Genomic DNA, 25,936 nt, shown 5'->3' on the forward strand with positions numbered 1-25,936 from the left:
TTTAGTTTATGATGCTTAATGGTCGTCTATTAGAGGAGTTTAATATTGAAAAGTTGTCTAAGAATAGTCAGATCATCCTTATAGACTTATTTGTCACAAGCATGTTGAATATTTTTTGTATGCATGAAATTGGAAATTTGGAGGGTTTTTTCAAGAATAATAAAATGATACAAACTATTTACACGACAAAAAACTATTAAAGGACAAAAATTCATTACACTTCTTTTGCCATAGAGTGTAAATAGTTTTCTATTTTATCATTTTTGACAATTCCTCCAAATTGAACGTGGAATTATCGAATCTTATTTTTAAATATGTTATCAAACACATAAATGATATATGAAACTTCAATTTTTTAATCATTTATTTTAATTTTATGTTTTCAAATTTACTATTTACACTTAAACAGAAACCAAATCCAAAATTCAACGAAACAAAATGAAAAATAAAAAATATGAAATATTTTTAAATATAGCAAAATAAATCAAAATATTTATAAAATAAATATATAATAAAATATGGTGTAAGTAATTTTCATGAAATACAGGTTTTTCACACTAATTTTCCTAAAAAAATTGGGTTTTTTCAAATAATAACATATCGAAATGTTGACCATCTTCAGCGATGGTTGACCAAGGTGAATCGCAATTTGCGATTTGCGACTGGTCTTAAACCCTATAAACCTTTTCCCTCCCTAGCATGAACACACTCTCTTCTTCCCTAAACCAAATTTCTTCCACGCCAGAGATACTTGAAAACCCCTTTCAAATTTCCATGCTGTGAACATGATTCGTCCTCCTGTCCCTTCTTCACAACAGGTAATTTCCTATGAATTCGATGCTTTTTTTTTACTCACTTTCTCTTCTCTACTCGCTTTAATCTCTTTATCTTTTCAAATCCACAGGTACCCAATTCATCTCTCGCGAATTCCGGCAATGGGTTTCAAAATCAGGCCCCCTTCTGCAATCCAAACCCCCATTTTAACAATCTCCCTGGAAACCCTGTTCCCACCATGCCACCTCCCATGTTTCAGCCGGGATTAATGATGAATTTGCAAAACCCTCTCATGGGGTTGCCTAATAATCCTCTTGGTGCTTCCCCTTTTGCTCCTGGCCATATGGGTTTTGCAAATTCTGCTTCTAATTTTCCAGCTCAGGGGCAGTTCAATTTGATGCCGAATGTGAATCAGATGAATATGAACTCTTGTTTGCCTCTAGCGCAGTTTTTTGGGCAGAACATGCCGAATTTGGTTCAGCAATTGGGTCAGAATATGGGTTTAAATAATGGGCAGTTTTGTTTGCCGTTTCAGAATATGAATCAACATGTAATTCCTGGACAGATGATGAATATGTCTCAAGTTCCTTCTCATACTTCATATGGTGGTCCAAATCAACAAGCTGTTCCAATGCCTTTCCAGAATCCTGGGTTCTCTACGGCCCAGCCTTTCGGTGTCAATCAGGGAATGCACCCTGTTAACCAGAATCCCCAGAACTTCATTCCACAAGCAATGGGCGGTGCTGGATCAAATCAATTTCCGGCTTCGGTTCAACCGCTACAAGGGAATTCGACCATGCCGATTAACTCTTCCACTCAACCACAACAAGCTAGGAACCTGCAGTCACCTGCTTTCGCTGGGACACAGGTTCTTGTTACATTTCAAATTGTACATTTGATAAAAAAAATTTAGCTCATTATCTTAGTCAATTGTGCCATACTTGGATTGTTAAGCATTTGATTGAATATGGAAATTGTCTCAGCCAAAGGGAATGTGAATGATAATATGAAGTGTAATAGACAGTTTAGTCTTAATATTTGTATGAATTCCTGAGAATCTATCGATTCACATGACTTGGAAATGTCCACGTCTTTTCCTTTTGGGAAAGCGAGACAGAGATATTTGTGTGTAGCAAGAATAGTTGGAATAGTGTTGAATGATTTGCGAAGGAGTTTGGATGAGATGTTGCCATGTTTTATGCTATTTTTGTTTTTCACTTTAAATTAAACTGTTTCTGTAACTTCACTTCCACTGTAGTAAACTCGAATAAAGATCGTTTGTCTGTTTACTCTCCGTGTGTGTTTAGTTTCTTTGTAAACTTTCACTCTCTTGAAAAGTACTATTTAGTTTATAAGTGTATCCGCTTATACTTTTGTATTTGGTTTTCCTTTACTATATGATCAATGTTCTAGAAAGGTTTCTTGAAAGAAATAATCAGTGTTCTAGAAATAGTTCATTTGTCAAAACACTAGTTCCAAGGTCCAAACAACATTCTGAGATCAATTGACTGATCATTATTAATTATTACAGGGTAATTCTTCAATAAGTGATGGAGGAAATGGATTGAATTCAATTTCGAATAATTCAGCTCACAGGAATTTCATGAGGAACTCAAAAAAAGGGTATGCTATGCCAATTGTTCCCTTTTGCCCTCCTCTTGTACTTTAGCAACAAAAAAATTTAAATTGAGGGCCTGTTTCTCAACCAACTCATACAATGTAGATTTCAGAAGAATCAAACTCATCATATGAAAAATGAGAAGAAAAGGTTTGGGTTTCCTGGCGGACAGAAAGAGAAAGGTTTGTCGTTTCATACATGCAGATTGTTGCAAGTTTTAATTCTATACCCTCTCTCATGGATGGAGATAATCACTTTAGGATCAGCTTTATATAATTTCAAATCACTGTTGGATTACTTGTTATTTTAGTCTATTTACCTTCAGCGTTCATGGCTTCATTTCAAATATCAAATCTGATGAGGTCTGCATATTTAGCTAGAAAAGCAGTGGCTTTATCCCATGTATGTAGAATCTTTGTGCTCAATTGGTCTTTGAAATTCTCTGATATATTGAGTTTGATTTATAACTATTCACTGCACTTTAACAAGAGAATATAATAGAAGATTGTTCATAAAAAGTTGAAATTATTGAGTCTGTATTCTAAGTCAGGCTGCTCAAAATTGTAGTTTGATTTGGAACTGTACTTGGGATCAATTATAGGTTCGTAATTTATCCTAAATCTGGTGCCTCGCCTTCTTTTTATGTTTAATTTTTCCCTCAAATATGGCATTAGCTTCACTTTTAAGTTCTACTTTAGGCAGAGAATTGACGATTATGGTGCAGTTTGTATTTCTTTCTTGTAATTTGCTATGCTTTGTTTCTTGTCACTTATGAAGCATGATTAATAGAGACTGTAAACAGGTTTTCACAACGAGAGGAGGAACAAATTTTGTGGCACCAACTCCACAGATCAAGTGAAAGAACAGAAGAGGTGATACTTTCTTGTTCTTCCATAAATAAAACGTTGTGTTCTGACTTGTAATTGTTCTTGAGGCATATTATACTCGATGAAACGAGTTTCATGTTATCTTAGGATATTTAATCTTATGTTGATCATTTATGTAACAGTTAATATATTTAGGTAGCCTTTATTATTATTATTTATTTTGTATGATATTGTGTTCTTTCCTTTTATTTCCAATGAAAATTAGGCTATTTATAAATAAAAAAAAATGTTTAACCATTTTGTGTAGCTCTTAATATAAGAAGGTATTGTCCTGTATTTGATTAGCTTATGTTCTTTCTTCCGTGATGGTTTTTAGTGGATTGTGGGGAATCTCAAAACTGATGAGATTATTGAATTGTGTTCAAATTTGAATATTGCATACTTTGCATTGGATTCTTGCTAAGTTAAACTGATATGTTATAGCTTCTCATCTCATATTTTGTTTATATTTTCTCTAGATCTCTCTCTTTGGTCTACACGGATCAAGAAATTCGGCAATGGCGCGAGGCACGCCGGAAGAATTACCCATCATCAACCAACATACAGAAGGTTTGACGTACTTCCCTATCCCAGTGCAATTTATGGCTAAGTGTGAATTCAACTTTATGTTTAATCAAGTCACCAATTTGCTGATAGTTTTCTATCCTCCAGAAACTCACTGAAAAGCAAACCAACTGCACATTGGTCAATCAGGAGGCTCAGCTTTTGCGACAAGTACGTATCTCATATTTCCCTTTCCCTTTCTTCCTTTTCTCTTCTTTTGTTTCCTCTTCTAAAGCCCACAGAGATGTCACAATCTTTCCTCAAAGGTACAAATATCCATTAAATTTCATTGTGGGCGTTGGTCTAAGACCGTTGAGTAATTATAATTTTGATTTTGGTTTCTTGGATTGAAGTCAATTTTTGGTTGTTAGGATCAGCTTATTTTATGTTGGAGCTTGTTTCTTGTATTCACTTGCGTTCTTTCATCCTTCTCTAAGAAAAAACACAGTTTCCTGCAAAAAAGAAGAAAGGAAAAAAGGAAATAGAATTGTAGAAAGGTTTTCTAATTTCAGAAAGAGATGGTTGCAGACAACGTCCATGTGGGGCATCGCCACCATCATAAAATGTAAACATGATTCACACAGTGGCTATATATACTCGTGTAGTCTGACATGACATTCAGCCATATGAGACATTATGTAAAATAGTAGGTGCCTTATTGTGTCTATTCAATGTTAACAAGAAAGTAGGGTGGAAAAGGAAGGACAAAATCATTATCAATTATTAAGATCGTGTTTCGTAATCATTTCGTTTTTTTCTTTTTAGAAAACTAAAGTCTAGGTTCTCTCAGTTTTTTACAATAATTTGCGTCATGTTAAGGTTGTGAGTTGAATTCTTAACAAAATTTAAAAAACGAAAGAAAAAGAAAGTTTTTAAAAAATATTTTTTCTCCTTCAAATTTTGGTTTGACATTTTAAAACATCGGTAATAATTAGATACAAAACAAGAAATTTTTATGGGTGAAATTAATAATTATAGACTTCATTTTCAGAAGCTAAAAATAAAAATCAAATGGTTCCTAAACGAGATTTAAGTTATAAAGGTTTTGCTTAAAGTTGTACCAAGTAGGGAAATGTTAGTTTTGGTATCTGTTGGACATTAGGATAGACAGTTCTGAGTAATTCACCTAACCAGGGTTATGTATTGATTGGGTGAGGTGGTTAATATATGTACTTTTGTAATGCTTTTGGGACTTATGTTTTTGGATGTTAGTTGTTCTGTTTGTAGAGAGTCCCTCCCTCTCGAAAGGAGGCGGATTGTATTTTGTTGATTATCTAGTAAAGAACCAAACTCTCTGAAGAGAGCCTTTACATCATCCTGAATAAGAATTAGTTCAAACTCTCTTCTGAAATACGAATTGTATGTAAACAACACAAGTAGAGAAGCAGATACGAGAACCTTTCTTGTATGGAAGGTTTGGCAAGGCAGCCGATGTGAGAATATTAACTGCTAAGTAAGATCATAATTGTTTTTTTGCAGGAACTGAAAGAGATTTTAGCGAAGCAGGCTGAATTAGGAGTGGAAGTTGCCGAAATACCACCAGAGTATCTCTCCTACTCAGAGAAACATGACAATCGAAAACAACGTGGAGGTCCATCGACATTAGGAGAGGAAGCCGATGGGGCCTCAATAGAGAAAGAAAAATCTCAAAACAGGTTAAACAAGAGGGGAAGATTGAAGAAAAAGAATCGCCCGAGAAAGAAGGGAAAATTTGAGAAGCATTTGTCAAACAAGCCACCATTAAAGAAAAGAGAACCAACATTATTGCAGAAGCTCTTGAAAGCAGATGTGAGGAAAGACAAAAGCCAGTTGTTACAAGCTTTGAGATTCATGGTGATGAATTCTTTCTTCAAAGAATGGCCCAATAAACCCTTGAAGTTTCCTTCAGTGACGGTCAAAGAAAATGAAGGTGAGACCAATGTGGTTGACGAGACCCCTCTGTCTACTGGGAATTTCAATCTCCAAGAGACCAACAACAATTCATTGGTTGAAAACAATGGTACTCATGACATCAACAGTGATAACGAAAATGACATTGAAGACAGCGACAACGACGAGAAGCTCAAAGGAGATGGAACACAGGTACTTGAAGAGGAAGGAGAAATTATTGACTAAAGTCGAGCCTCTCTATTGCGACCTCCGGTTTCATCTGGATGGAAAGTAAGTGGTTGTTTTTGTAGGTGGAGGTTCTCAAGATAGATAAATGCTGAGGAACATTTCGAAAGAAGATGGAAAACAACTTTTATGTACAAGTTTAAAGGTGTTTAGTTTTGTTATTGTGAGGTAAAATTTGTAAGGAATGACTTTCATCTATCTTTTCTTGAGGATTCTTAATAGAAAGAAGTATCTCATAAGTGTAAAAAAAAGATATATCCAAACTCGTTATTATCATTCTTTTTCCCTCTTTCTCTTCTGGATAGTTGAATCTAGTAGCTCTCCTTTTTTGGCCTTTGGATTTTCTTTTCATACCTTATTTCTATCAACTTTTTCACCAATTTATCCTTAATACTAGTTCTGTTCTACTTTTATTTTAGTAATTAAAAAGAAGTTCTAAAAGCTTCTAATCTAGAATTTTTTTAAAAAAAATAATGTGTTTTTTAAAAGATATGTCAAAAATAGGATAAGAAGAAAAATATTGACAAAAATAGGGTAACGAGTGAAATCTTGTAGTACATGACTGCAATCAGATTGCATGTGGATTCCATATCTTTTTTATTTTTTTATATTATTTAATATATATATTAAATATTAAAATCTTCGAATTCCAATTTCAAAAAATGTTTTTCCTTATTAAATATTTTTTTCAAAATTTAATTCTAATTTTCAAAAATATTTTTTTCTTATTAAATACTTTTTCAAATTACAATCTCAAAAAATATTTTCCAAATTCCAAATTCTAATCTCCAATTCTTTTTTAAAAGATATATATTAATAAAATATGTTATTAGAAAATATATTAAACAAATATTTGTAATCCACCGATATTAACATAATATCTATTTTTTTTAGAATCAAAATAAAAAAAGTTATGACAAGAATAATTCTATTGTATGGAAATTGTAATATCTAATTTTTTTTAGAATCAAAATATATTCTATTTTACACTATCTAATTTTGTTTTAGAATCAAAATGAAGAGTTACGATAACAAATCATTTTGTTAATATCAATGAATTGCAAATGTTTGTTTAATATATTTTTTAATAACATATTTTGTTAATATATATATTTTTAAAAAAATTGGAGACTAAAATTTGAAATTTGGAAAGATATTTAATAAAGAAATATATTTTTGAAATTTGGAATTTGGAAAGATATTTAATAAGAAAAGATATTTTTGAAAATTTGAATATTAAATTAAATATAAGGGTCTTTTCAAAAATATAACAAAGTACTGTATAAAACAATTTCGAAAACGGAAAAATCCCACAGACCCACCGTGTAAAATACCAAAGATGCCCCGTCAACCGCGCACGTAATATATTTTCTACACGATCGTTTAGATTTGGCTATTGTTTGGTATACGATCGTTTAGATACAATTTAATTTCTTCAATTCTATTGTTTAATTTTATTATAGAATCGTTTAATTTGATTACGTTTAAATTTAGTTACATCATCGTTTAAATTTGGGTCCAAATGTAAACGATTTTTTTTCTAAATTTGGTTACATCGTTTAGGTTTGGCTAAACGGGTTTTTTTAATTCTTTTGCTACACGATCATTTAAATTTATTTATTTGTTTAATTTTGGCTAAACTGTTTTTTTAATTCTTTTGTTATACGAACGTTTAAATTTGTCTGGCAGATGATTTATCTTTTTTACACGATCGTTTACATTTTGCTACTCCAATCTAAATGATTTTTTTTCAAAATTCTTTATACACCATCTTTTAAATTTTGCTATTTTTGTACACGGTCGTTTAGATTTGATTACCCAAATTTAAATGACGCAAAAAAAGAATAAAAAAAGAAGAAAGACGATGGAAACAAATCGCAGCGGAAAACAAAAGAAGAGAAAAAGAAGAAAGATGATGGAAAGATTGAACGACGTAAAAAAAGAATCAGAAAAGAAGAAAGACGATGGAAACAGATCGCAACAAAAAAAAAGAGGAAAAGAAGAAAAACGATGAATCGCAACGAGGAGAAAGATGATAAAAGAATTGCAGCAAGGAAAAGAAGAAAGGCGAAAGAACAAACCTGTAATATTTAAAAAATAACTAATTTCATGGGTGGTGTTTTGTTACATTTACGAAACTTTTCCTTTATATATATATATATATATATAATAAAAGAAAAATATGTAGGGTCCACGTACTAGCTCATTGACGTACATGACTTTGTCCAAACTACCCTATTTTTGTTAATATTTTTCTTCCTACCCTATTTTTTACTATCTTTTAAAAAATACATTATTCTAAAAAAGATTCCCTAATCTATCTATCAATTCGAATAGTTGTAATATTCGAAGAAAATGACAAGATAGAAACTCAAAAAATTTTAAAGATAAAAAGTTGTGATTGTTTATTTAAATATATTTCTAGTTAAATCATGATTTTCACATCGATAATTTGCATTATCCTCGTATATGAGAAGATATATCCTTTCAACTAAATGAGCATGTATACAGGATATATATCACACTCATATACAAAAGAATATACCATTTAAAAAAATTTCATGAGACGATTTTAACCTGAATCGTTTGGAATAGAGAAGATTAGAAATGGTAAAGATTATTCTACTCATCATTGTAATCAATTTCAATTTATTATAAGCATGCCAATAGTAATCAATTTGATGTTTTTTTTTTTTTTCTTTTTGTTTTTATGGAGGTTTCTATAATAATCATTAATTAACCTGAATTTTTACCTTTTGTGATGTACATAATTAGTTTTTTAATTTATGTTATCTACTTGTCCTTGTTGATCAGTTCTCATAATAATAATAATAATGAAAATGTTATCTTTGGTTTACCAACAAAATTTCAAATAGAAACTTTCGAATTCCGTGGCTGCTGAATACTTCCTGCCATCATTTTTTTTTCTTTTTTTGGATTTCTTCAAAGCTTGACTTTACCAAATTAATTATTAGAATGGATCCACAAATAATCTTAATTTCCAATACACACGTCAAAACCAATTTGTGTTTTCTAAATTACCAATTTCAAAATTAGTTTTTGAAACCAAAATTTTAATTGCGTTTTAAATGTATGTATACTTTTTTTTAAAAAAAAAAAGTTTCTAATTAAATGTATATTCAAGATTTTAGTTGATTCAATCTCAAAGTTTATACATATAAATTAATATTTTTTCCTACAAAATATCATATTGTATATTTAAACTTTAAAATTATATCAAATATAACGATGAACTACTAATTCTATGGGTATAAGTTCAAAAGTACTTCTTAGGTGTATAACAAATTCATACATCTTTGTTATGTTCCATTTGGATATAAATCACTTCTTGCTATTTTATCGGTCAAACCTCAAAGTTCTCATGAATACGTCATTTGAGTCTACGTTATACATTCATTTGAATATATCAACTTCAGTCGCTCATTTGTTTAATTCAATATTTAAACAAGTCTATATATATGAGAATTAGGTATATTAAACACTATTGTGTTGTTTAAAAGAAAAAACACTTTTGAAACACATGTTTCATGATCCAAAACCAATTTAAAATTTGGGTGGAAATTAAACCACTTGGAAGAGCTTGGATTAGCAGCCATGAAAATGGATTAAGGTTGAAAAATAAAATATTATTGTTGACCCATGAAGTCTTTTCTATACAAACTTATCTTTGTAAAATAAGTTTGGTTATATAATTACAAAGTTTAATCATTTTTATATCTTATGTCACTTCAATAATTAAAACGTAAAATATCACGATCTTAATTCTATGAATATATATTCGTAAACATTCATGACTTTTTTTTTTTTTTTGCAAATCATTAAATTAATAATAATATCAATTAAAAAAAGTATTGTTTACTCTATTGATGACTTTGACCTCTCGAACTCTTGGAAATATAAAAGAAATAAATTTTGATAAAACTATGAGATATTATTTTTAGTTTGCTCCCTCTCATTGTCAATTGTCGTATTACTATTCTAGCTACTTAAAATTAATTTTATTCGAAGTTTACTTTTATCTATTTAACTAAAAATCATACTTGTATAAAAATGATTAGCACATATACTCAAATACTCATTAGTTAAATGAATGATACATAAATCGATCGAACAAAACAAAAAAATACTTTAGATGCCCAAACCCAAGATCAAAATAGGATATATTTTATTTTGGTTTCCTAAGCTTCCAAAATTCTTATTCCAATTCCTAAAATTTTTTACCTTTGTGTACGTTGATCCTCAAAAGTTTTAAAATACCTATTTTAAAGCAACTATTATATTAGAGTTCTTATATGTATTTTAATTTAAAACAAATTAAAAATGTGGCATCAAAGTACATGTAGTAATATATTAGAAAAAAAAAAACAAAAACAAATTACATATTTAAATTTCAATTATTAAAAAAGGTAGAGATCTAAAAGCAGAAGGGCTCCATAAAGTCAAAGTCAACTCCCTACCTAAAATAATGGTCTTATTTTCATAAATAAGTAAATTTAAATTATGTCAAAGGAGAAAAAAAAAAAGTTGTAGAATCTTCCAATTTTGACTGCACCACAATTTTTTAAAAAGGTTTTTTTTTTTAATTAATTAAACAATGAGAGTGTTCATTAGAGAACCTAAATATAAACAATATTTTTCATAAATATTTGCAATCAATTCAAACAGAGAGACCTTGTAGAGAAAAAAAATAATTAATAAAATTTAAGAAAAATCTGAAATATTTATAAAAGAAAATGGAATATTCGTAAAATATTTATCTTTCATAGAAAAATCAAATATAATAAAAATTTTTTTAGTAGTTTGGTTATATTTACCTATTATAGAAAAATTAAGTATAATAAATTTTGTCTTTTTAATAGTTTTATTTTATGGTGTGTCAATAGTTTATTAATTTTTTCTATTTTTGATCAAATCTAAAAAATATATCCTTATTTTATATTTAAATCGATTAATATTTGAATATATCAAGTCATTTTGTTCCATTATTTTATGATTTAAAAGCTAAATGTGGTCTTATTTTATTTATTTCTTTTTCCACCAATACAACCATATAATATAACTTTTGAAATGGTCTTCAAAATATTTATTTATTGATTTAAAACTACGTTATTAGTTATATATATATATAAATTTTGTTAATGCAAAAAGTATACTTGATTTAACCTTCCCCTGAAATTAGTAGTGAATTTGTTTGAAGAGGTGATGAATATGGCCTGAAGAAGAAAAAAACGTGTCCACACATTTGATGATTAAGTTGTGAAAGAATGTGAAAGTTAAAGAGTTTGAAGGTAGGACTCATATTGAATATGGCCTGAAGAAGAAAAAAAGTTAAAGAGTTGTGAAAGAATGTAATCTCATATTGAAGACATTTGATGTATTTGTATAGAAAGTTTAATTTACATAGGTTGCTACCTAGAGTTTCAAAATCGACTTAGGATAATTAAATGACCTTCCAAGCAAAGAGACACACTCGATTTTAATTATATGTTGGGTAGGATCAATCTCGACATTGGCAGAGATTGTGCTTCTTGTTTGGCATATCTCGAGTCCAAATTGTTCTAGTTAAGAGCATATATAAATAGATAGTTACACAAAATATACTTTTGGTCCATGAAGTTTAGAGTTAGTGTCTATTTGGTCTCATAAGTTTCAAAATGAACACTTTAGTCCCTCAAGTTTATAGAATATTTCTAAATGATCTCTCCATCTATTTTAACGGAAAATTGACATGACATATTGTGTATATTTCTTTAACTTCTCCTATTTTCCCACATTTCTCTTGAGTTTGGACAACACCGTTTCTCTTATTTGTTATTTATTTTTTCTTATCCAAAGGTGAGGAGGGAGAAGCTAAAAGAATGTGTGTTTGTGCATGTATAAAATGATTTTCCTCCATGTTAAATGTTCCATAGGCATTGGAAAGAGTTGGAAGAGAGAATTGGTTGCACAAAATTGTTATGGATGGAGGTGTTGTTGGGAATGAATGGGTGTAAACAAAAAGCTCCTAATTTATGTGCACACTTCCCTTGTTGAATACCAAATGAAGTTTTAAAATATGCTTCTTTTCTCTCTATTTTATTAACAAATGGGATGCTGCCACGTGGAGTTTCTGACTGGAGGTTCTAAAGAGTGCTACGTCCAGTTTCATTCCACGCACCTTCTTCCCAACGCTCACACATCAGAAGTTGCCTTCCCATCAAAATAAACAACAAACATTCAACTATATATATATATATATATATAAATCATTTTTAAGAGTTTAATACTATTTTTAAAAATCAATTTTACAAAATTAATTCTACATAAATATTTTTAAAAAAAAAAAAAAAAATCAATAATCTCATTATCACTTTCCGGTTAAAACTTATATACTATTTTAAAATTTTAAATTCTCAAATATTAAAATTTAGGTCACTAATAAATCTTAAAATTAGCATGATGGCTAACTTTAAAAGAATAAGAATGTAGATGTCATATTTAAAAGTTAAATAGAATGATTTTCTAAGATTTTATTGGAAGTGAGAGATTAAATTTAAAGATAGGTAATCTAAAATAAAGTAATAAACCAAGTTCTTAAATATAATTATAGTTCACTCAATTTGGAATCTAACTTTTTAATTTGACCAATTTAATAGATGTTGACCAATAAATAGATGAAAATGAATGACTTTCTATATAAGTAAAAAAAAAAAAAAAAAAAAAAAAAAAAACAAAAGTAGATTTTTTTTTTTGGGAATGAAAATCGGTTATGTAGATTACATTAGAGCCTTTAAAGTTCAAAAGCAACCAAAATTTAAACATAGTCCAATTTATATAAACCAAAAATGTAATTTAAACATACATTTATCTTAGATTTTGTTAAATAAAATTAATTTTTTATTTTACAAAGAAAGGAAAAAAATATTTTACTACTAGAAGAAAACTCTTCTTTTTTTCTTTTTAATCAAAAAATAAGTGAAAATGTCACATGCAATAAAGTCAAAATATTAGATTATAGTTTAACCCATCACGCACACACACATATATATATATATCTTAATTACTTCGCATTAAATGCGTGTATTTATTTTAGGTATATGTTTCAATCTTTAATATTTATGTCAAAGTTAGATTGAAAATTTGGATGAAGGGAAAACACATTTGACTTCATCTTAGTAATGTTATTTTAAAAGAAAATCTACAATAATGTTCCTGAGTTTAATTTTAATCTCTTTTTCTTTCTTTGTTAAAAACGTTAAGTTCCAAATTTACTATGAAGATACATAATTTTGGATCATTGTCATTTTTTACTTTAGGAAAAGGTTTTTCCAATTCAAAGCTAACCATTTATTTTTGAAAATTTCACTTCTTTTTTAACAACTTCTCCAACTTTTCAAGCTTTAATTAGAGGTCCACCAGGTTAGGCAATTTTCCCATAATTTTTACCATAACTTTTGACATATACACATATATTAATACAGGGCTGCAACATATAACACATGATATTTAGGAAAGTAAACCCAATTAACATAATAATAATAATAATAATAATAATAATAATAATAATAATAATTTTAATAGTAATAATAATAAAATTATTATTATTATTATTATTATTATTATTATTATTATTATTATTATTAATTTTACACCAAATTTCTTAATCCTCAAAATAAAAACCAAAGGTTTGAGTTAAAGATATAGTTTTAACTTTCCATCCATATGTGGGTATTTCTATTGATATTTTCACATTTTCGTGGGTACCATATCAATAGGAGTGGTGAATCGTTATTTCCATTACATCGTAGAAAAATATACAAATCACAAAAAATAAACATGAAAATTGTATTAATATAAATAATGGACATTCTTACTTATTTAAAAATAATAAAATGTGTTTTTCTTATAAATTTTTAGAAATATCCATCCAAATCAAATTTCTGTAAAATTAAGACTTCAATATATCAATCAACATCGATATTTTAAACTTTGGTTAAAACATAAAAGTCCACAAAATCTCACGAAATTAAAAAAAAATCTTCTTAAAACATACTAAAACAATAACCAATCCAAAAAAAAAAAAAAAAAAACTCTCACAAATTGCGCTGCGTGTTAGTAGTCAAATACATTTTTTTTTTTGTTGGACAATTAACTATATGTTAGTTATAACAGTAACTATTGAAATTGATTATGTTTGTGATGTATTTTAATAGTCAAATAAATTGAAAACTATGATTTTAACTTAAAATTTTGATCTTCAGGTTGGAAATAAAATTGACGTAAAATTTGAATGAATTAAGAGTATTTTTGTAATTTAGCCTATTAAACATAAGCATTACTATGGAAGGTTGAACTTAATATTTTTAATTTAATGTGAATAATGGAATATAAGAATTATTTATAAACAACCCTACGCAATCTAGGGTTTTGGGATGAGAGAAATTGTATGCATTAATTGCTATACATGCTAACTCACCTCCTATTTACTTTAGCATTAATTGGGAACTTTTCATTTCATTTTTTTTTTCTTTATATTTCTTTGAAGGAAGATAATGATGATCAAATTAATATTCCTAAGTACAAATTAATTTGTAATAAACATCCATGGTTAATAGATTTGTATGATTTTATCACCAAAACGAGATATAAGTCATAGACAAAAGTTAATCGTCGAAAGATTTTGTTATATTTATAATTTTTAAAAAAATATTTATATGTAGGCTAATATTTTAAATCTATCTACTATATTTACGATTATCTCTTGATTCGTTAAGGATTCGTTTGAATTAACTTAATAAAAAAAATATGTTTTTTTTTTTTTAATCATCTTCATTTTTAAACACCTTTGATTAAAAAATGTTTAAAATACACTTTTAGAATTACTTTGGGTGGTTGTCCAACATTCTAAATTTTTTCAAAATGATTTATTTTTTTAATTAAACAATTAAAAATGTATTAATTCCAAACATGTCCTAACTCTACGCTTAAAAAGAAAAGTACATCCCATTACTTTTTTAAACCAAAATATAACTAAGATCTCAAATAATTTTTGAAAATTCATCGCACTTAAATTCTTGGCAAAAATTTTAAAACGACAAAAAGGAAAAATACAAGCATTAAGATATTGATATATTGATGTGTAGTTGTTATACTAAAATAAAAACAAAAAAGAATAAAATTGAAATGCTCTAATTTATAGTAATTTGGATATGGTGCTTTGAAACCATCTAAGATTGTATACCTCATGTTGGTTTGAAGTTTATTCTTCGATATGAAAAAGATCAAGATCCATGAATCAATGTTCTAAACTTAATCAAATTATTTGGAGATTATTTATATGTTGAATGATGTTGTTGTTAACGATTCTAAAGTCACACTTTTTTTTTTTTTTTTTATGGTTTATTATTGATACAGAAGGCTAAGGAATGAGGTTATAGTCAAAATACAGTTAGCACAGTTTGTTTGTTCATGAGATTTTGGATGGGAGGTGGATGTAGAGTCTTCCCATTCTTCATACTCTCTAAAATATGGAATTGTTTACACTACCGATGTGATTGGCACAAGAGATATGATATATAATGCCATTTGGTTGTATCGTCTACAAAAGAATGAAAAGAAAGGTTTAAAATGATATCGATGTTATAGATTTGGTGTTTGTAATTAAAAATATAGAAATGATGTAATTAAAACAAAAAACAAAAACAAAAGAGAAAGACAAAGGGCGGAAAAAACGATGAGGAAGAAACAAAGAGTGGAGCAGTTGCATTTGTAGGTATTTGAAGGGGATGTGCATTATATTGATTGGACTCCCAACCCCTCCCCCTTAATTACATTAATTGATATCAATACCCCTTTCCAAGTGTTTTGCATTCTTAAAATTAAAATATTTTATTATTTGACACTCACTTTTTCTTTTTTCTTTTTTCTTTCAATATTTACCTAGAATGTGAAAATACTATTTACATACATACATACATACATATATATACATACTTAGTTTTCAAAAACAAAATGGTTAATTATAATCAAACTAGGTTTCTATCTATATTACTATCATAATTGTTTGTTGAAATATCGAAGTAATTAAATTTATCAGGATTCATAAACTTTTTTTTTCGTACGACAACATATGGATATAAGATTGAATGTTCGAGTTCAGAGGAGTAAGTGTTGTTAGACGTATTTAAATAATGCGTATAATTAAAGTTTGTGCTATGTATGTGAATTAATAATTTATTGCATTGGATTATTTTATTAAATTAGGTTTATTATGTGATCCACTTAATTAAGGTTCAAGATTCCTAATCGAGTATGGACTAAATGACCGATAGAAGCCTATACCTAGACCGATTAGGATTTAATGAAAATCCTAATTGATCTATATATAAAGAGATTTAGGACTATGGTTTCCAATATATCAAAACAATATGAACTTAGTTTCTCTTATATCAATCAAGAGAAAAATTGCACAAATTTTGGTTGAGGAAGACAAATAGCCATTTTATAACAGCCATCGATTGGCCAACGAGAATCTAGTATGTAACTTATTCTTGACAATTTGGTATAAATGATTTTAGATTAATCTATTATATAGATTTAAAATATTTATATTAACAAGTGATGCGATCAACACTATTTGACAAACCAATCAACTTAAAACTATGGATTTTATTGGTAACTTAACGTAATATTATAACACAAATTTTTTAATTAAATTTTTGTAATGTCATGTCTTCATGAATTAATATTATGGTATAGAGTTGAGTTAAAAAAAAAAAAGTAGTTTTAAAGAGCATGTAGAAAATGAGAAATTAATTTGTTTAAATGAATTTATATTTGAATTGTATGAATTAAATTTAAAATTAAATTTAAAATTAAATATCAACTATATACTCATTTTGGAAGGATGTTGAACTAAGAAACAAGTAATTCCCAATTTTTGTCCACAAGTCTTTTTATAAATCCCTTCATAAACTTCTTCCTCCAATCTCTCTCTCCTTCCTATCAAGCTTTCTTCCTCTCCCATAAAATCCCTCCATCATTTTTATTTACTCTTCGATAACAATTTAGTCCATAAACTAGTGTTCTTTTTTTATGATTTAGTCTCTATTATATAAATTAGTGCGAAAATCTAATGAGACTTATTGCACACAAATCAATTAGAGACTTAATGATTTTATAACATACAAAGTCTACGTCATAAAATAATAAAAATTAGAACTAAATTTTGATAAATTTATTTTAATAGTTGGAGCTATATTGTTATAAAATTGAGAGTACAAATACTAAATTCATATCAAAGTCTAGATACAAAATCAAAAGCATAGTGTCTAAACGTTAAAAACCACAATTGAATGAACGAAGGAATGTGTTATTTTTAACCTTTTTTATTTTATTTTGAATAATTTATTAATTCACCCTATATAGTTTATACAATGGTAACACTAATATAAATGAAAATGGTTATAAATGTTCAACTAGAGTCTAGACAACTATGTGAAAAATTGATTGTATATATATTTTTTTAATTAATGACTTACAATTTGACCAATTGAATGGTGAATTATGGTTAAGTTGACTTTAATAGTATAGCCATTAAAACAACTTCAAGTTCTTTAGGAAAAAAAAACTAGAATAAAAGCATTCTTTCATGTATGGTTAAATGGTAGTAATTTTAGAAACAATAATTAAATAGAGTAATATTTAAAAAAGAATAGTAAATATAATAAAGTCTACTAAGGATAGATCAATATTGACATTTAACTGGTAGACTATAAAATCATTTGTTGATAGACTTTACTATATTTGTATTTTGCTTTTAAAAAAATGGTTATATATTTGATTATTATTCATATAATTGCTAACCATTATAATTATCGGAGAGAATGAATGCTTTGGTATTTACATATGATAGGACTATAAACAATAACAACACGTTTTTTTTTTAATTACTGTTAATTAGTCAAATAAAAATATTAACAATATTGTTTATTATAACTAACTTAAAATGAGTTATTTTCGAGTCAAGTTACTTATTATATGGAATTTTGTTTATTATAACTTACTTAAAATGAGTTATTTTCAAGCCAAGTTACTTATTATATGGAATTTTGTTATGTTTGTCAGTCTAGTCTTGACTTGTTGTTAATTGTTATGTGTAAGTCACTTTGTACTTACCACACTTCAATGTCTAAGTTAGAATAAAAAATGCATAGTTTGGTTAGCACACAATAAATAAGATCTAATCACTCAATTAGAGAGTCCCACTTGGAGTTGTTGAATGATGCAATTCATAGGTATTTCCTTTTAACTTTCACTTATAGTTACATGTAATGCTAGAGAAATTAAGGTTGTTTATGACATTCAAGGTTATAAACTATGAGTTATCATATAGCCATACCTCAATTATATTTTAATTAATATATTTATCAACATTATGTTATTTTTAATTTTTTCTAATCCAAAATTAAAAGAAAAGAAAATAAAAGTCCTAAAATAATCTAATCCTCGCCTTTCTCTTTAAGTTTCCACAAAGTCGCACAAAAATAATCCACCCCAACATCAACAATTTAACAAATAAATTTCTAACTATCAATCAACTTAAACTTACCTTTATACTTTTTAGTGGATTGCATTTAGAATCTTTATATTAAATCTATCTATATCCTAGATTTGTGTAGAACAAAAAAGACAATAGTTGACTATATAGGAAGCATCAAAAGAGGTGATTTATATTAGAATATTTTGTTTTATGATTACAAATATAAACATACGATCACACCTATTTTGAACCACAAATTTTGTTCACGAATCTGGTAAAAGGAAATACAAATTTACTAAAACAAATATAACTATTAATTCATAAAATAGGAATTTTCAAAAAATAATTTAAACTCCAAATATATATATGGATATATCCGTAAGATTTAAAATCCTCAAACGGGTCAAGTTGGGACGATCCATATTTTCTTCCCATCACTGTCTTTCCCGTTTAAACAAATTCCGCGGTCCTTCTAGAAGCATCTTCAAGAACCAAAACTCATAATATAATCCATCAATATCATCATCCTATAAAAAAAATTCAGTCCTTTTTGGAACAATGACTTTTTTCCTTGATGTAGCATAAATAAAATAGATTCAAAATTTTGGAATACGAGAGAGAGAAAAACCCAATTTTTCTTGTTTTGATTTGAATTATTGTTTTTTTTCTCTTTTTTTGCGAATTTTTTTGATTCGGTGGATCCATTTTTTGTTGCTGTCGCCACCCATTACGACTTCTTCCCCGTTTCTTGCAATGATCGTCTTCTCACTCTCTTTCTCTCTCTAGACTCCCTCTTTCATCACTCTTCTCTCTCTAAAATGGCTTTGACCTTTCTCTATTCTACTACTTCCTTCTCATCTTCTTCCTCTCTTACACGACGCTTCCCCAACTACCATTTTCGTTTAAGAAATTTCCCCATCTTCCTTCACAATTGGTCTCTTTCTTCCTTTCTCTATGATTCTCTGTTCATTGTTGGCAGAACAGGTTTTGTGTTATTAATCCCAGCTCTTACTCTATTTTTGATCTTCTTTTCTGCTGCTTCTGCTGCATTTCAGTTTTTGTTGGAATGACGGTTTTGCTAGATTTTGGACGTGGGGTTTGTGTTCTTGTGTTTGATTGTGGTTTTTGCCATCTGGGATTCAGTGGAATGAGTTTCTAGTGGAGTTTTGAACTTGTGTTTCTTTGAGTTGTTTTGTTCTGGTTCGATTCCTCCATCTGGGTGTTTCTTGAATGTGTTGGTGTGTGAGTTTCTAGCAGATATTTGAATTTGGGATTCTCGTTTTCCATCTGGATTTTGTATTTTCTTAGCTCGTTTGGTGTTTGATTGGGTTTTTGCAACTTGGTGGTTTCATGAGTGCGTTGATGATTGAGTTTGTGTTGATAACTCAGAGGCCTCTGATTGCTAAATCATGGCGTCAGAGCGGCCGCTACTGATTATATCTCCAAGAACACCGAAAACTGTCTCTCACGATCTACAGAAACCGGAGTTGAATCGACCTGGATTGGTCTTCGCCATGGATTCTCGAAGCCCAAATGAGAATTCAGCGAGTACCGAACTGGGTTATCGGTCTTTCTCACGGCGAAGTCAATCGTCGCTGCAATCGAAGTCGTCAATTCGTGAAGTGGGTTCTAGTGAATTTGGACCGAGGCCTGTTCGTCATGGGTCTCGAGGTGCTGATTCTGAAGCATTCAGCATATCCCAGAAGGAGATCAGTGATGAAGATGCGAGGTTAATTTATATTGACGATCCCGAAAAGTCGAACGAGAAGTTCGAATTTGCTAGAAATTCGATTCGCACCGGCAAGTATTCGATTCTCACTTTTCTGCCCAGGAATCTGTTTGAACAATTTCATAGAATTGCTTATATATATTTCCTTGTTATTGCGGTTCTCAATCAACTTCCCCAGCTTGCTGTTTTTGGTCGGGGAGTTTCCATTTTGCCTTTAGCTTTTGTGCTGCTAGTTACTGCTGTTAAAGATGCATATGAGGATTGGAGAAGGCATCGTTCTGACAAAATTGAGAACAATAGATTAGCTTCAGTTTTGGTAGACGGTCAGTTTCAACTGAAGAAATGGAAGAATATTAGAGTTGGTGAGATAATTAAGATTGGTGCCAATGATACCATTCCTTGTGATATGGTGCTTCTTTCTACCAGTGATTCCACAGGGGTTGCATATGTTCAAACTCTGAATTTGGATGGGGAATCAAATTTGAAAACCAGGTATGCCAAACAGGAAACAATGTCAAAAATGCCCGACAAAGAGAAGATTGTAGGGTTGATTAAATGTGAGAAACCCAATAGGAATATCTATGGATTTCATGCTAATATGGAGATTGATGGGAAACGTCTTTCTCTTGGACCTCCAAACATAGTTCTTCGTGGCTGTGAGCTTAAGAATACTAGCTGGGCTGTTGGTGTTGCTGTATATGCTGGCCGTGAGACAAAAGCCATGCTTAACAGTTCTGGAGCTCCATCAAAAAGAAGTCGACTTGAGACTCGTATGAATGTGGAGATTGTTATGCTCTCTTTCTTTCTCGTTGCCTTGTGTACTGTTGTTTGTGTTTTGGCTGCTGTTTGGTTCATCAGAAACAGGGAAAATTTGGACATTTTACCTTATTTCAGAAATAAGGACTTCTCAAAGGACCCACCTGAAACTTATAATTACTATGGATGGGGATTGGAGGCTTTTTTTGCGTTCCTCATGTCAGTCATTGTGTTCCAGGTCATGATCCCCATTTCACTATACATTTCCATGGAGGTTGTTCGTATTGGTCAGGCTTATTTCATGATCCGAGACACCCAAATGTACGACGAAACATCAAATTCAAGATTTCAATGTCGGGCTTTGAACATAAATGAGGATTTAGGACAAATAAAGTATGTGTTTTCGGACAAAACAGGTACTCTTACCGAGAATAAGATGGAATTTCGATGCGCAAGCATCTGGGGAGTTGATTATGGAGGTGAAAGTTCCATTCCTCTCGACGAGCAGATTGGATACTCTGTTCGAGGTATGCAAAGTTATGTTGAATTTGTCTTTTATTTTGTTAAATAAGATCTTCTGTGCCCTTGGCAATTAAATTAGTTTAGCTTATCTTTTCCCATGCTTTTTAATAGTGAATGGAAAGGTTTTGAGACCAAAATTGGTTGTCAAAACTGATCCCGAGCTTCTACAGTTGTCAAGAAGTGGAAGGCACACCAGGGATGGAAGATATATTCATGATTTCTTCCTTGCATTAGCTGCTTGCAATACCATTGTTCCTCTCATTACCGAAACTTCTGACCCTTCGGTGCAATTAATTGACTACCAAGGGGAATCTCCAGATGAACAGGCATTGGTTTATGCTGCTGCAGCATATGGTTTTATGCTAATTGAACGAACTTCTGGCCATATAGTTATTGACATACATGGTGAAAAACATAGGTAAAATCATGCTTTATCCTTGGTTATTTGAATATATTCTTGTTGCACTCTATGCTTTAACGTTGGAGCTGTTTGATTTTTGCCCTATAACTATTTGCTCCACGATTAGCCTGAGGAACAAAGAGCTCACTAGTTTCCCCCACTTCCACTCTTTTAAGGTCTGCTTTCTCAATCTCTTTAATGTTGTCTTGCAGGTATAATGTTTTGGGAATGCACGAGTTTGATAGTGACAGGAAGCGGATGTCGGTTATATTGGGGTGTCCTGATACGACATTTAAAGTGTTTGTAAAAGGTGCTGATAACTCCATGTTCAAGGTGATGGGCGAAAATATGAACACAGATATCATTCAATCAACTAAAGCTCATCTTTATTCATACTCATCAAAGGGTCTCAGAACACTGGTTATTGGAATGAAAGAACTCAGTTCCACCGATTTTGATAAATGGCACATGATGTTTGAGGAAGCAAGTACTGCTTTGATCGGTAGGGCTGCTAAGCTTCGCAAGGTTGCCAGCAGCATTGAGAACAATTTGTTCATATTAGGTGCCTCGGGCATTGAAGATAAGTTACAAAAAGGTGTGCCAGAAGCCATAGAAGCTTTAAGGACGGCGGGAATTAAAGTATGGGTTTTGACTGGTGACAAGCAAGAAACTGCCATTTCAATAGGTTACTCCTCAAAGCTTTTGACAAACAAGATGACTCAAATTATAATTAACAGCAATTCGGCAGAATCATGCAAAAGGAAATTAGAAGATGCAATAATCATGTCAAAGACTGCTTCAGGCGTTTCACTGGATAATGAAAGAAGCACTGAAGTTGCAACGACTTCGATTGCGTTGATCATTGATGGTAGTAGCCTCGTTCATATTCTTGACAGTAAACTCGAAGAACAGGTAAATTCTTATAAACCTGCAAATTCTATGTACTTTGGAATCTCCAACGCTTACCTAACTCTCCTGTGTTTCAGCTTTTCCAACTATCTTGCAACTGTTCGGTGGTGTTATGTTGTCGAGTTGCCCCGTTGCAAAAAGCTGGAATTGTTGCCCTTGTGAAGAAAAGGACCTCTGACATGACACTTGCCATTGGTGACGGTAATTCAATGCCTTTGTTTTGTAGTTTTCCTTTGTCTTCTTCTTTTTTAAAACCTATGCTTCTCAACATATTTCAAAGTCTTCTTTGCTCTGGATGTTGGGTTTGTGTAAGACCTCTAGTTAGGGAAATATTAGAATTATTAGTATTGTTATTAGTAACGGTACATTAGTAAATTCGTTAGGAATTTTAGTTATCAATAGAGTAAGTAAGGTCGGGAGAAGGAGATGAAAATTTTTGTGGGATTTTCTGTGGGAATTAGGAGAGATTAGTCCTCTTGAAAGGTATGGTATGTTGTAACTTCCTTTGATATTGCAATATATATTTCTACCTTTTAAGTGTTCTTGTGTTCTTACTTGTTTTTAGGCAGAAACTTAGACAGTCTGATAGAGTTTGTGATTGTTAAATTATTTTGTAGGCGCGAACGACGTGTCAATGATCCAAAAGGCAGATGTGGGTGTTGGAATCAGTGGTCTAGAGGGTCGACAAGCTGTTATGGCATCAGATTTTGCCATGGGACAATTTAGATTCTTGGTTCCTCTTCTATTGGTCCATGGGCATTGGAATTACCAGCGGATGGGCTACATGATCTTGTACAATTTTTACAGAAATGCAGTATTTGTTCTTGTTTTGTTTTGGTGAGTAACCTCTTCGTAGACCACATAAATCTTGATAGTAGTTAAAAAGAATGAAATGATAACTGTGTACCTTAGTTTTAAGAACACAAAGTTCCTTAATAACTTAAGAACTCATTGTAGATCATCATATGCTTATGATATTATCATGTATTCGTTTGTAGGTATGTGCTATTTACCGGTTACTCGTTGACAACGGCGATCAACCAATGGAGCAGTGTGCTCTACTCTATAATCTATACTTGTTTGCCCACTATTATTGTTGGAATTCTTGACAAGGACTTGGGTAGAAGGACTCTTCTTAGTTACCCTCAACTCTATGGGGCTGGCCACAGACAGGAAAGCTACAACTCTAGATTGTTTTGGTTAACTATTATTGACACTGTGTGGCAAAGCATTGCTATTTTCTTTATCCCCCTCTTCGCATTTTGGGCTACCACCGTCGACATTTCAGGCCTTGGAGATCTCTGGCTACTTGCCACAGTCATCGTTGTCAACTTACATTTATCAATGGACGTCGTTCGATGGTATACCGTCACCCATGCTGTGATCTGGGGATCCACTCTCGCAACTTTCATTTGTGTCATTGTTCTTGATTCGATATTGTCGCTTCCCGGTTACTGGTATGTATCATAATATTACATTGTAATGTTGTCTGAATCTCTGTTCATTATAAGACGCTTCTTAAAACTCCATCCATTCTAATATGGCAGGGCGATATATCACGTGGCGAGCACAGCATCTTTTTGGCTATGTTTGTTGTGTATCATCGTAGCAGCATTACTTCCTCGTTTTGTCGTAAAATACATTTATCAATATTACTGTCCATGTGACATCCAAATAGCAAGGGAGGCTGATAAGTTTGGGCTTACAAGAGAGCTGGGAGTTGTACAAACAGAGATGATCCCAGTCCTCAACAACTCTTTACAAGTATGACAAAACAACTCTTTGTACCATTTTCTTTCTTTTGTTCTTTCATTTCATTTGTACTTCACAGTTTTGTATTATCTCTTCATGTAAAGAAAAATCACAATTCTTTAGGCTGCTTCAGAATAATTCTCCTGTTGTCAGTTGCCATCCAAAGGATAGGAAATGTAATATAATTTTTCTTTAGTTTCTTTCTTTATTTATGGTTTTTGTTGTTGATGTTATTGTGCATTATTAAGTGTAGTCTACAGTGTTGTTTAAGAGCAGTATTTTGAATTTTCTTTTCCGTAATGGAATAAATATATATTCTTTCTTAAAGCTAATACTTCTTTTTAGGAGTATTTTCAAATGTAACAAAATGAATCCAAATATTCACAAAAAGATAGTAAAATTCTATATTTTGTAAATATTTAAGTAGTTTAGTCATTTACAATATATATAAAAAAAAATTCTTAGACAAAGCAAAGAAATCCAACTCTCAAGCTTTCTCACGATTGGGAAAAGAGCTCGAGAGCTAAACAAGAGCACTGCTATCGTGAACTCTTTTACAAAAGAAAAACATGTAACATTCAATAGAAAGGGTAAGAAAAAGAACATGTAACATTCAATAGAAAGGGTGAGGAAAAGAACATCATCAACAACGTTTCAAGTTAACATATTCTCGGAAAAGAAGTTCATCGAGTCATAATCTTTTTTTTTATAATTGATAATAACAAATTGTCACAATTGAAAGAACTTCTTTACCTAATGAAGAATTGATGGAATTTTTAAAAGTCCCTCTTGCTAAAAAAATGTCTTCATCTATCTATTTTTAATGTATTAAGAAAGAGAGAGGATGAATTGCAAATACATATAAAACAAAATACAAGTTTGGAAAAAGATTCCACACTCATTCATTATTATTACTATAGTTATTTCAATAAACATTAATACATCAATATTCAATTTATGCAAATAGACAAAAATTGTACAACCAAAACCAAGATTGAAATTATTATAAAAACATAGGAATAAAAATGAAATATTGAGATGTCAATAATTATTGAGATCTATCAACCAAAAGGACAGTGCATAACTGTCATTTGCTCAAACTTCTTTAGTCTAGACAACCATCAACTCTCTAAGTTGGTGCATACCGCAACGTGAGTTGCCTTCGATCAAATCATTCTACTAACCAAGAATGATTATGCACCACAAAAGAGTTAAGTTTATCAATTCAAAGTTATATGTGGTAGGTTTTAAGACTGTCTAAGGCCTTTGATCTTACATTTGATGATGAATCTTAATGTTGACTCATAAGTTAGTAAACTTTCAATTTAAATAAATACCTTATTTTATCAACATTTGTTTAATTCACATATTAATTCTTGGATTGATAATG

The 25,936-nt window shown here is 30.3% G+C and overlaps 2 protein-coding genes across 3 annotated transcripts; both read left to right on the forward strand.

Moving 5' to 3' along the window:
• The first annotated feature begins 614 nt into the window (after positions 1-614).
• On the forward strand, positions 615-6,213 carry LOC103496534 (uncharacterized). Of its 2 annotated transcripts, none has more exons than XM_008458415.3 (8): positions 615-818; positions 905-1,642; positions 2,306-2,397; positions 2,498-2,574; positions 3,195-3,264; positions 3,738-3,828; positions 3,931-3,993; positions 5,302-6,213. In XM_008458415.3, the coding sequence occupies exons 1-8, from the start codon at positions 786-788 to the stop codon at positions 5,935-5,937; spliced, it is 1,800 nt and encodes a 599-aa protein (XP_008456637.2). In that variant the 5' UTR covers positions 615-785; the 3' UTR covers positions 5,938-6,213. The 2 variants fall into 2 exon arrangements, with proteins under 2 accessions (XP_008456637.2, XP_016902016.2); XM_017046527.2 differs by having other exon boundaries at positions 626-818; positions 3,916-3,993.
• A 12,916-nt stretch (positions 6,214-19,129) lies between these two features.
• LOC103496533 (phospholipid-transporting ATPase 1) lies at positions 19,130-24,774 on the forward strand. The gene is made up of 7 exons (XM_008458414.3): positions 19,130-21,490; positions 21,597-21,903; positions 22,098-22,797; positions 22,872-22,995; positions 23,412-23,631; positions 23,793-24,251; positions 24,342-24,774. The coding sequence occupies exons 1-7, from the start codon at positions 19,888-19,890 to the stop codon at positions 24,562-24,564; spliced, it is 3,636 nt and encodes a 1,211-aa protein (XP_008456636.1). The 5' UTR covers positions 19,130-19,887; the 3' UTR covers positions 24,565-24,774.
• Positions 24,775-25,936: the final 1,162 nt, after the last annotated feature.

This window comes from Cucumis melo, chromosome 3, assembly GCF_025177605.1.
Source record: "Cucumis melo cultivar AY chromosome 3, USDA_Cmelo_AY_1.0, whole genome shotgun sequence".
Classification (NCBI taxonomy): Eukaryota; Viridiplantae; Streptophyta; class Magnoliopsida; order Cucurbitales; family Cucurbitaceae; genus Cucumis; species Cucumis melo.